The sequence below is a fragment of the Gavia stellata genome, chromosome 7 (genome assembly GCF_030936135.1).
Source record: "Gavia stellata isolate bGavSte3 chromosome 7, bGavSte3.hap2, whole genome shotgun sequence".
Lineage (NCBI taxonomy): Eukaryota > Metazoa > Chordata > Aves > Gaviiformes > Gaviidae > Gavia > Gavia stellata.
Window position 1 is genome coordinate 36,477,537 of NC_082600.1, and position 13,272 is coordinate 36,490,808.

Sequence of the window (13,272 nt, forward strand, 5' to 3'; positions counted from 1 at the left end):
ATTGAACCACACAGTTCCCTGAGTGATTTATTTTACATTATTTTCTTTTTATGTCAGTGACTATCTGCTCTGAAATTATTTTTATCTTTTCTAATTTCCATCCTGCAAAATTATAGGCTTTCCCTTGATTTCTTATATTTAGGACTTCCATATGACAGAAAATATCTGTGTACTTCAGAGTAGTTTTCTTAGCCTTGTTATATAATTGTTCACCTTCTCTTCTTTTGGCTTCTTGGTATCCTCCTTTCTTATAGAAAGATGGGTATGCATAATGACATTGTCATGCATGTGATTAAATAGCCTCAGTGCATTTCATGTTAGTCTTTTCAAATTACTTTTTCATATGTGTTTGTGTACACATATTTTTCCACACACCAAATTTTTCCTTCTTGATCCAACAGAAGGCAAAGATGTAATAAAATTTCCTTTTTAGGAAAATTTATGAAATCTACTGTATTTATAATATTGCATCTTTCATTGCAATTTAAATTGGAAGAGAACATTGCTGTGCTCTTAAAATATAGTAGGAATTCTAACATTACCAAAAATTTCTTTTTTAATGACATGTTCTGTGATCGCTATCTGTGATACTAATGCATCATGTATTCTGTTGCAAAATGTACACTATATGGATGGTCAGAATGTAAGGAAAATTACATCGATATATAGGTGGAGCACATAGTTTATTTTTAATTTTGTGGTAATTGATTTCTGCATTTTCCATTTCTTTGATGGCAGTAAAACAACAGTAAACTGTAGTAATTCTGTACAGAGAATGAATAAGCATTCACACTTGAAATAGAGTAATATTATGTGAATCATGTTACATGAAATACCCAAGTGAACAAAAGTCCTTTTTTATAATGTTTTTCAATTCTGTAAGGCCATTGCTTTTGCCAATTTAATTTGTTTCTCCTGCAACAACAGAAGTTGGAGGGTATATAGTTGCATATCTCTTCACATTCCAGCATGGTTGTGAAATAAAAATTGACATAGGCAGTTGAAGATGAGGTAGTAGATGGGTCACGGTCTTTGACTTTAGGTCATACAAGGAGGAAGGCTTTGTTGGCACAAAGGAATCTTAAAAAGATTGTTGTTATTCCTGGAAGTTGAACAATCATAGAATAGTTTGGGCTGGAAGGGACCTTTAAGGATCATCTAGTCCAACCCCCCTGCAATGAGCAGGGACATCTTCCACTAGACCAGGTTGTTCAGAGCCCCATCCCACCTGACCTTGAATGTTTCCAGGGATGGGGCATCTACCACCTCTCTGGGCAACCTGTTCCAGTCTTTCACCACCCTGATCATAAAAAATTTCTTCCTTATATCTAGTCTAAATCTACCTTGTTTTAGTTTAAAACCATTATCCCTTGTCCTATCGCAACAGGCCCTGCTAAAAAGTCTGTCTCATCTTTCTTATAACCACCCTTTAAGTACTGAAAGGCTGCAATAAGGTCTCCCTAGAGCCTTCTCTTCTCCAGGCTAAACAACCCCAACTCTCTCAGCCTTTCTTCACAGGAGAGGTGTTCCATCCCTCTGATCATTTTTGTGGCCCTTCTCCGGACCTGATCCAATAGGTCCATGTCTATTGCAAAAAAACCATGGAGCTTCAAAGACGAAAGGTGTGTGCTATCTTTATCCAATGTGTATGTCAAGCATGACAAAATCTGTAAGGCATCTTGTATAAACAGTGCTTCAGAACTTCAAAAGAGCACCTTAGCTTTAGGTTTAAGCATATGTGAGTCTGGTCTTATGCTGAAAAGGACTGTCTCAGCATCCTTGTGCCTTCATCTGTACATTTCCACCCCTGTCTTTTTTTCTGGTAAATAGTGTTTATGCAGCCAGATGATGACCATGTTTTGTTGCTGTTGGTTTGGCTTCGTTAGTTCTGTTTTTATGGTGAGGTTTATTTTTAGCTGGGCCAATTCCTTCATCCAGCTTACTAAGATGCTATCTGAGTTTTCATGCTAGCACAAAACAGACAAATAGGAACATGGGAAGGTTGTGTGGAGGAATGCAGAATTGCCCCTTTCAGAACACGCCACACAGAATGCCATAAAGACATGAAATCAGTTTTCGATAAGTAGCAGTAGTGTTTCTCATCATTTGACTATGTAAATGGTACAATGTGTGAAGCAAAAGAAATATATATATGTATATACAGAAAAGAAGTGAAATCTTGAAAAAGGGTATGACTGCCAAAACAAATTCCTATTGACTATATGCATTTGCTCCTTGTTTCAGCAAACTAAGGTATAATAAGAATATGCAGTTGCTTATCTATTCTTTGTGCATATTCTAGACATGTTTTCTATAGTTTGTAGTTGCACAGTTGCACTGTGGAGCAGTTTCCCTTTAATACATAATACTTGGTGGAGGTTGTTTTTTTAAAAAACTGTATTTCTTATACCACTGTAATTTCCAGTAATTTTGTTCATGTGAGAAATACAATTTTTCAAAATTGTCAAATAGTTCCTAATGTATTAAAAAGATAAACTAAATCAGTAATAAATGTTAATGCTGCTTTATAATGCATGCTAGACATTGAAAGCCTAGTGAAAGACTTTTCCTCTCAAGTAACTTTTAGTCTCTCGTATACAGGCAGCGCCCCGCACTTGGTGAGTGCTTAGCATCTCTTGCAGCAGCCATTCCAGTAGCATTCCTTGAGCCTTCTCTTAACCATTACAACCCATTGTCTGTCTTCAACACGAAAAGTGCAAGAGAAAGAGCAAGTAAGTACTATACCTCACGCAAAAAAAAAGGTGTTTGCTCCTTTCCAACTAATAGAAAGAAATTGTAATAATGAAAAAAACCCAAATGTATGCCTCAGTAGAGAACACCTACTATTGCTCTTTCATTACTTGTCATTTTAGCCTTGCTCTTCTTTGTTGACACTTGTTTACATTGTTCCCTTTCTCCTAGCACATTTGGATATTTTTCTGAACATGCTGTTTGAATTCTTTTTTGAAGCTGCATATTGTAATATTTGAAGCTTAGTTGAACATCATATCTACATTACAAAAATTTTTAGCAAATTTTACAGTTATGTTCTTACTAGCAACATGCAAGAGGTGTAATATCTTATTTATGTGAACAGGGAAATTATCTATATTTTTTTGTTGTCTTACCAGTACTCCAATGCAGTTTGGTATAGGGAACTCCTGACAGAATAGGACTTTCATTCCATGAAACCTTGGTCAAAGGAGCATGAGTCCTTCTATGCAGATTTTCTTCACTTGCTTCTCTCCTGACTTACTCTCATATCTTAAAGTATTTTAGTATTTTCCTCATTGATCTGTGTAACAGTCATTACCTGCCAAAATCATTGTTCCTTTAAACAAACAAACAAAAAAGTATGTAGATAGATTCCATATGCTTCATAAGTTTTTCCATATAAAAGCAGTTATGGAAAAACTTGTGTTAGCCCTTCCTTCCTGTCAGCTCTACTTTATAGACGCAGCTCTGGTGGAAGAAGAATCTTGCTAGAGTACTGGCATTAGGTTATGATGGGTTGTTAATTGCTGAATAAGGGCCCTTCAGTTTCTAATACAAGCATCTGACAACTGGAATTCTTTCCTAGCATTTGTGTTGGGAGATAGATGTGCAGAGTTCGTGAACTAGGTGCAGTTTAATTTTAATCTCACACGTAATTTTGAGCTGTTTGTTTCCTTTTCCTTGAGGTGGATTTAATCTTTTGCAAATTGACGTGAAAGTTGTGAATGATTATCAAAACAATGGCTGGAGTTTATCCAATATTGATATCAGCTCTCAATTCTGCACTTTTACATAGCTGGGCTGCTCACCAGATAATTGCAGAACACCTTATGGTAAAGCCATAGTTTTATGGCAGCTATTGTCTACATCAGTGCTATATGCACATCATCAGAAAGACATAATTTATGAGATGAGAGATCCGTGTATACCGCAAAGTCTTACTATAGTTATGTCTGCCCAAGATGGTGACAGAAAAAAGCCTGAGTGACAATGTTATTTATATTTAGGGTTTAAACATAGATGAACGTAGATGTTCTCTACATTAATTAATTGTTAATTAATCTTTTGCTTTTCTACCCTTCCTTGCAGTTTTAGGTATGCCTGATACAGTAGAAGAGATGTGTCCAGAGATCCCTCAGTTGGATGGACTAATAAAGGAAATTAACGATTTAGCAGAGTCTGGAGCAAGGTATACTGAAATGCCTCACGTAATTGAGGTTATCTTACCCATGCTATGCAACTATTTATCCTACTGGTGGGAAAGAGGGTCTGAGAGTGTTCCTCAAAGTGCTGGGCCTTGCTGTACAATGATAACATCTGAGCATCTGAGCATCATTCTTGGAAACATTCTGAAAATCATTAACAACAATCTGGGAATAGATGAAGCATCTTGGATGAAAAGAATTGCAGGTACTGTAAATATTTTTAAAGAGTAATTGTACCTACTAATATTTAATTACTTTGCTATATTTCACCATATTATCCAGTGATAAAGTAATAATAAATTGTTATTAAAAACAGCAGGAAAGAAAGATAAAGAGTAGATAAGTAACAATAAGAGAATGATATTTTAATTTTTAAACATTTTTTATGATTATTTTTATGCATGCATTGCAGCATCACTGTAAGCAGAGAGCTTTCTGTGCAACATAATGGATATTGAAAATCTTACCTTCTCTATGCAGTGTATAAGAGCCTTAGCATTTAATTTGGAGTTGTAATTTCCATTGATTTTTTTCAGACACCTAAGAACTGAGTATTGCAGTAGAGAGTATAACTCCTGTGAATTCTCTTCATGAATCAGGACAAAAGGGCAAGAAAGCATATATGGTGAAATAATCCCAGGAGTAACCCAAGTTCAGAATCAGTTGCTTTGCCTGAGTAAATGTGCCAGCTATTAAATGAGCAGAAACATTTCTTGAAATGTCCTATAACATTTAATAGCTAGCTAGCTAAAGAAATTTACCATATCCAAATTTTATTCGACTTAAACAGTGTAAGAGTATAATACGTAATAAGGTGGTTCAAGAAAATCTATGTAAAGGTAATAATTTCCAGCTGAATTTTAATGCCCCATTGGTGCCACGTTTTCAGTATTATTTTAAATAGTGGAAGGTCTTTAATAATAATAAGGATTCCATTAAAATTTAGTAAGAAGTTTGCTGCCTGATTGTAGAGACCACTGCTTGCAGTTTTGTAGTGGCTGCTTATTAGTGTGGTTCTTGCAAGGATTTTTCACTCAGTTGGTCTGCATGTACTAATGCTTGTACAAAATAGATCTATGATCTTGAATTAGTCATTCATTCTCTGCACTTTAGCTTGCCCAAGGCAAAAGAGGTAAAGGAATTCTTCCAGAACACTGTCTTCTATTTTCTGACATTGTATACAAAAAACCCCCCCACAAAAAAACCCAAACAAACCAACAGTATTTTTGTGAGGACTTCATGTCTCAATCCCTACTTTGTTTAGTTTCTAAGTTATAGACATGTGACTTGCCAAAACCATGGTAGTTTAATTGACGTAAGACTGAAATACTTATCATCTGAATTCCCAGTAACTAGCTTTTAATCTCTCAATACACACAGTTGTTACAAAGCTATATTCATAGTTTTATTCATAATTCTATGATGCTCCAGAACTATGTGAATCACTATAACCTTTATGTTTTCTAGAACTGCAGAGTTCATATTAATACAATTAAAAACATCAATTGTGCATTAATCATAGGATTATCTATATTTTTATGTATAGTTTATGCTCAACCCATCATCAGCAAAGCCAGGCCTGATCTGCTCAAAACCCACTTTATTCCAACACTGGAGAAATTGAAGAAGAAAGCTATAAAGATCGTGATGGAAGAGGAGCAACTGAGAGCAGATAGTAAAACTGACACCCAAGAAGCTGAGTTACTCATTCTTGATGAGTTTGCTGTTCTTTGTAGAGACCTTTACGCCTTCTATCCAATGTTGATACGTTATGTAGACAACAACAGGTAAATAAAAACTAATAATTAAACTTACATTTATTAATGTACTGGAGTCCATGATCACATAGTCAGAAAGAACACAATGCATTTAATGTTATGCTGAGAATCAGATCCTGAGTATTTTAAAATTCTTAGCTTATAGCATGATATACCTTGAATTCACACATTTTTCTCACATGCATTTGGCTTATTTAGTTATATTGTAACTGCGCTATTATCATTGAGAACACATATCCTGACCAGACATGTTATATATGCTACTGCAGCCCAATGACATTACAAATGAATATGTCTTTCAAAAATTAAAAAATGGCTAAAACCTTTAACTGTTATCAATGAGGTGAAAAACTGTTTTGCCTCAATTGAATCATTCTGTTTGTAGGTAATACCACAAAGATGTTAATCTTTTGTGTTGTATTTTTAAGATGGAAATAGAAGGTGTTTGGACAACATTCTATTACCTTTGGAATTACCAGAAGTTTTTATCCTCAACTATTTACTGAAGGATTATTCTGTGCCTATGCTTTCCCTTTCCTTTGTCCCAGAACATGACCCCAAGATGCTCTTCAGAAGAGAATGTGAAGTATCTGTAGTATCTCAGTATCTACAGGATCTTATAATCCTATCTTTAACAACATTGTTCTTCTGTACACAATCATTGTCCACTTATATTTTTTAGGTGTTAGTACATATTGGGCTAGTTAGGAGCATTTTCATTGCATGCATGATCATTTATGCTGTGAACCAATTTACATGGACAGTTATTTGCTTTTCCTAGATGAACTGAAGGCTTTACTATATCAGACCTTATTGGCAAGTCTGGTTTACAGAATAGGCACAAAAGCATGTGTTGGCACCATGGGGAGAAGGAGCAGGCAGAAATAAGTAGCCAAGAATTAGAAGTTTTGTTGGACAAGAGTTAAATTGCCATGAAAAATGGTCCCTCTAACCATGGTTGTGGAAAGTTAAAGTGATTCTCATTAAATTCCAAGATTAACTATACAAATGTAACCTGATCTATTAAATAGAGATTGTTATATTCAGTTGTCTTATTTTAAATTTCTCTTGTTTTTGTAATTAGAGCCAATTGGCTAAAGAAACCAGATGCAGATTCTGATGAACTCTTTCGAATGGTAGCTGAAGTTTTTATCCTGTGGTGTAAATCACATGTAAGATAAGATGTATACTTTTTCTTCCATTTCATTCTATCTTTAAATATAAATGTGGTACATGTGGATGAATTAAACTTCTGGTGATTTTTTTTTTTTAATCTTTAGAATTTCAAAAGAGAAGAACAAAATTTTGTGATTCAGAATGAAATCAACAATTTGGCATTTTTAACAGGAGACACCAAGAGCAAGATGTCTAAAGTAAGTTAATAAGAATCTGTGGATCAGTTAAATCTTCAGCATGTGCTTAGTATGTTGTAAGAAGGCTCTGAAAATCTACTCAGATTGCAGCTGCTGTACTGTTAGAAGAAATAAAAAATAGTTTTGCTTCTTGGTGATAGACATGACAACCACTATGCAAAATATAAGCTATGTACCTTAGAGTTACTTATTAAATGTCTGTTAAGTAGTCAAAGACACAAGATCAAAATAAAGGTGTTCATTTGAAAAAGTTGCACATATAAGAGAATATGGGTTATAATATATAATGTGGGTTGTTGATCTTTCAGGAAAAAAAAAAAAGGTAGACTATTTTATAAAAGCAAGTGAAGAAACATTGGTTGCCCGATCTTTTTCTTGTGAACGTCAATCAGTATTGTTCTGTCAACTTTGATGGAGGAATGCTGTCTTTGCATATATGTCTTTATTCATACATATAGCGTGCCACATGTGCACTGTTTTCTTGTTTCTTATTAATGACCACATTAATTTCTTTTTTGCTCATTTTCAATATGACAAGGTGCTGACATGATGGCTGGAAAGTACATTTGTTACCTGTATAATAGAGAAAATGCATGTTGTCAAGGTAAAAAATGCCGCTTTGGCATTAGCTGAGGAAGATTGCCTTACTCAACTAAAGCCAGTTGAAGTCTTAATTCCAAATTAGTGTTGGTAAATGTAGCAAAGAACCCTTTGTTTTATTCATATTTGTAATGTGTTTGGAGTAATCCTATTTTGAAAGTGTTCCAGAGAAGTGGTGGAGTTTATTGTTCTGTATTTCACTATATTTTGATTGTCTGTAACCTAGCTACTCTAAGTCAAATTTTAGACAGTAGAGGGTCAGATAAAATGTGCCATTACATTTCTTAATTCACTTTAAAAATGTTTGCTTCTTTTCTGTTACATTTTTTTATATTCTGAAACGTGGTTAAGCCAAACCCTGATATTGGAAGGTTTACAAGCAAAAATAACAGATTTTTCTGCTCATTATTAGTTCATGACTGGCACTGAACAGCAATTCAAACTATATAGAGAATTCCATATTTGGAGAAAAGGAAATTTTTAATGTGTTTTCTTACTTTCAAGATGCAGGTCCTTGAAACTGTGTGGTAGAATTGAAATGTTTCTATTACCCTTATTAGCAAGATGAGTAGTGGGCACAGTCCAGGCTATTTGATGATCAGTTGCACAATAATAGAGTCTAACATGTAGGTTTGTACTTTTATCATATGGCAATCACTACACATATGTTTAGTACATATACTTCAACATTTTTATGTTAAATTGGCCTGAGGAGCCCAGAATTAAGTGTACTTTTTTTAAAAACATGATAGATTAGAATCCAGTGATTCATATTTATTCTAAATTGTGTCTCTCTGCAGTATTGATAATAGGATATTATGATGTAAACTGTTAGTGTCATATTTTAGTCAGTCTGGCATGGCAGGAAGGACAAAACAAATTTTTACAAAATAAATAGCAGATATCCCTCATACTGTTTCAATTTGGATAAAATCACAGGAATTTAACATCAAGAATCTATATGACCCAAATCTGAAAGAGTTTGGGTTTGAGATTACATTTTCAAATACCTGTTGTCTATATTTAAATATGCAGATATATTATGTATAAATACTTTTATAAATATATTTATACATAGCAGGGATGTAGGAGCATATGTAAATGTGTTTTTCTTCATATGGGTATGCAGTACAGGGAGTTTATAATTTTGATATGCATATAATTTTTATATGCATATAATTTTTGTAAGCATATTAATATCAAATCATAGCATTCAAGGACACTGTGCATGGTTATTGCTAATATAAGAAGAAATAAAAGAATGTATTGATCATGACTGAGTATTTTATTAATATGGTACCAAATCTGCAGGACTGATTGCAGAACAGCTAATCATTTAGATAGGCATTTATTTCATGATGACTTAAATACCATGATACAATACGTGAGGCATCTTTTAGAAGTGTTGTATTGGTTTTCTATATATGGCTTCTAAGCAGGAAATTGATAACATTTCATATTATATAATGTAAGTACTCTAAAACCAGTGCATTCATTAAAGCATACATTTAGAGCTGAATATTTTTTTTAAGACTGCATAGTTTAGAATAAAGAAGAAATTCTTTAAGTAACTGAATTTCAGGGTTTCTTACAAGGTTTGATACTTACTTATATCCTCAGAGAATAATCAGTAGAGGATATTACATTAGGGAACATTATTTTTATGATTTCTTGCTTTAATATTCCTATTCAGCTCAGGAAGTAGTATGCTAACAGAATAAATAGCACTTTCCTCTTCATCACCAGTTCCTCTTTATTCACATTATTTTTAGTGGAAGCAATCATATCCAGTATTTATCAAGCATGAGAATGTATAGGTAACTGTGAATATGAACATTGGCTATTAACAGTTGGCCCAAGACAGAATAATTTGGGGTCTCTTAAAGGAGTAAGGCCCCATACTGAATTCAGGCTGCTTTAGACAACTGTCTGTCTTATAACAGAGACTTAGTGTTTTTCCTAGGATACAAGATACTGTGATAGTACTAGTGTGTATGGTGTGATATATCATGTATGGAAGGTTTTACATGCTATATCTTTACATGCCATATGCAGAAAAAAAATATTTATCGGTAGCTAATAGCAGTGGTAATAAATGATTCACCATTACAATCAGTAAATTGATTAAGTACCCATTGTATTCTGATTATACAATATTAAATTTGTTAATATTTTCTCAAATAAATGTATTAACAGCTGAGCAAGTTTTTTAATTTTTCTTTTCTAAAAAAATGGCAGCAGATTGCTCGGAGGGGAATGGTAAGTTAGAGAACTTCAGTCTCAGACAGACTAGTAACTTAGATTGCATTGAAATAACAGATTTGTGATAGAAGCGTTGAAACCGAGAGTTTAAACACATTCAGCTCCACTAATCCGTTATTTTTGAACCCTTCATAGGTTTGTTGATAAAATAGCATTTTGATTAAGATGCAATGACGTCCTATTGTGTTTTGTAGTTAATTGGTATAGAAGACTAAACATATACATTCACATGTACATAATAAATGTGTAATACATATGTGGGCAATTTTTCTGTGTAAGTTTTGGAGTCTAAATGAATGTGTGGCTGGATATATAACCTCAGTTGCTAAACATTTGCATATCCTACTGAACTTTTATTTGACTGGCCCTCATTAATTTTTTGTAGCTATTTTTAAAAAACATTTGGATAGACCTGTTATAGAAGTTTGAGGCAGTCATAAAATCCAAGTTTGTATTACGAAACAACGTTGTGGTTTGTGCCTATTAGTAATATGTAATACATATTATTTGCAAATTTATGATTATTAGAGGATGTCATGTTAGTATTTTCTGCAAGAATTTTAGATCTCCTCTTTGAGGCTATTTCAATTGCATAGAAGGCATTTCCTTTAGATATACTATAGTAAATCATGAGTGGATTACTTTTATGGTCATCTCTAATAAATGAAATATAATGAATGTCTTCTCTTTACTTACCATCAGTGTATATCTGTTGAGCCATGTCTGTGCAGCATCTACATATTTCACGCAATTGAAATTTTCAGTTAAAATTTGCTATATGTCTGAGTAAAGTATTGAAGATTCTAAGATGCTTAACACTTAATTTGATGATTAGTCTTTCAGTCTTCCTTGACTTGTAGCTGGTTTTCTTCACTATGTGATATAAATATAGCAGGATATAAAAAGAGATTTTAATAATAGCTTGGCTTCAACATTTTGAGGCTAATTCAAGTATCACAAGAAAACAAAGTTACTATTAGAGCTGTCACAGAAGGGGGGGGGGGGCTTGTTTGTGTTTATGGTTTTTTTCTGTTTGTTTTTAACTAGCAGCTTTCTGTGGTATTTTCCCATGCCTGGTCAAGGATTCTTTTGAGTAACAGTTGAATTTTTTTGCTGTTTTACCATAACTACATGGTTTTGTTGTTGTCTTCGTAAGATTGCCTGACACAATGGTAATACAGTGTTGACTACGGAATACATGTTTATTTAAGTGTATTTATGGTATTTAACATAATAAACAGGAAAAAAACCTGTGTATGTATGAGAGTTACAGTTGAGTTTATGATAGTGTTCTCAAAACGGGTACTGCAGAGAGATATGAGCTTAAGTCAAGTTTTCTCTCAGGCTGTCTTCAAAACGCTAATGAGCTGTGCAATGGGAAAATACATCTATAAATGAAATACTGCATCTTCATAGGGATAGTTTGATTGCCATTTCTAAACATAATTTTCCTCAATCATATTTTGGGGAAAGAGGTAGAAAGAGCTATTTTGTTGAAAATGTGAATGTTTTTCAGACACCTTACTCCTTTTAACAATATTGGGAAAAGATGCAGTAATTAGTATATTGATGTGCTTACTTAGTAGGTGTACTTCCTTATGTGCTGAAGCAACAAATGGTAGTGCTGAATAGCGACAGATAAATTCAGAAGTTCAATCATTTAATAAGGATTAAGCTGAATAAATATTATTTCACTAAGATTCCATTTGATTATACGCTTACAGTCTATAGTTTTAGCTACAAACCTAGAATATTTTTATTGTCCTGATAAAGCTGAGTAAGTTTATTACTAACTTGTAAAGTTATCATCTTTTCATCTCTTTTACTTATGTTTTTTTTCCCTTTATTTTTCTTTCATACAGGCCATGCAAGTAAAGGTACAGGTCAAAGTGCATGATGTGTCTTTGTTTAAGATTTAGAGATGATCAGGCTCCAAGCATTCTTTCCATTGATCATAGCAGTGGCGTCACAAAGTGAAGGCCCAGGTTCCACCTACTATATAAATTTTCTCCAATTTAAAGTGGCAGTATTTGACCAGAGCAGCTGAAATTCCCTTTGGCACTCCCACATGTTGCTTAATGCGAAAATGTAGTAAAGTTACCTTTTGTAATTATTTTAGATGTACATTCCGCCTCTGCTGTCTTTCTGCATTCTGATTTCTTTGCTAATATATTGAAGCATTGTAGAAGCAATGCCTGAGTAGAGTCATCAGAAACATGTATTTGGCTTATGATATTCAAGAAAAATGTATCAGAGAAATGTGCTATAACCTATACCCTGTCTGTAGATGAATAGAAGATTGTATTAGAACCAGTAAGTTTAAATGAGATACAGAGTTCAAATCCTACCTTTTTCCAAAGTTACAATGATCTTTAGTAAAGATGTGAGATGTGACAAAGCTTTTGAATAATCCATGTTTCTTTTATGTATTTAATGTATTCAAAGCTTGCTTTGTCTCCTGTGAACCATAGGTCACCTTCCTTTGCATCATTCATATTCTCTTTTTTAAATATGAATTTCTTATATAGATGAGTACTTTTCAACCTATGGTGTATACTTCATTGGTGAAGCAGAATGAACAGCAAAATGGAGCCTAAAACCCTTTCATCTTTCCCTTCACCCTTTATGCTGAGAAGCACATATGATGCTGTGAAGTTTTTAATCAATTAAGATGGAGGCATAAGTTAAAAAGTGAGCAGTTGTGTTAAACTAATAGACCTGATTTTACACTTTGCTATTGTCAAACTTCCCCAGGTATATGGAGTAGGATTTAATGAATTTTTTCATTCTCAGAGAATTTAAAGTTTAAGGAGGGTTGGAAATACTAAAAATACTAATTCCCTCATTTTAACCAGTTTTAGCTTAATTTTTTTTTAGTATAAATAAATTCTTTCTTCTTTTTGATTGTATATTTAATTATTACAAATATACTGGAGAAGCTGTAATTCTTTTTTTGTATATGTTTGTTCAAGAAATGTCCACTTGTGTGTTTAAATCCTCAAACAAGTAAGATTATTATGTGCTGTTAGGCAACCAGATTATATCGTTCTTCTTGTTGAG

General features: G+C 33.5%; 1 protein-coding gene across 1 annotated transcript in view; it reads left to right on the top strand.

Moving 5' to 3' along the window:
* Positions 1 to 13,272, top strand: part of RYR3 (ryanodine receptor 3) — a 239,895-nt gene that overhangs the window by 181,726 nt on the left and 44,897 nt on the right. The window contains exons 66-72 of the mRNA XM_059819553.1: positions 2,602 to 2,732; positions 4,084 to 4,404; positions 5,746 to 5,986; positions 7,062 to 7,149; positions 7,258 to 7,350; positions 10,189 to 10,209; positions 12,075 to 12,089. Coding sequence (XP_059675536.1) covers positions 2,602 to 2,732; positions 4,084 to 4,404; positions 5,746 to 5,986; positions 7,062 to 7,149; positions 7,258 to 7,350; positions 10,189 to 10,209; positions 12,075 to 12,089 — 910 coding nt within the window. The remainder of the gene's footprint in view (positions 1 to 2,601; positions 2,733 to 4,083; positions 4,405 to 5,745; positions 5,987 to 7,061; positions 7,150 to 7,257; positions 7,351 to 10,188; positions 10,210 to 12,074; positions 12,090 to 13,272) is intronic.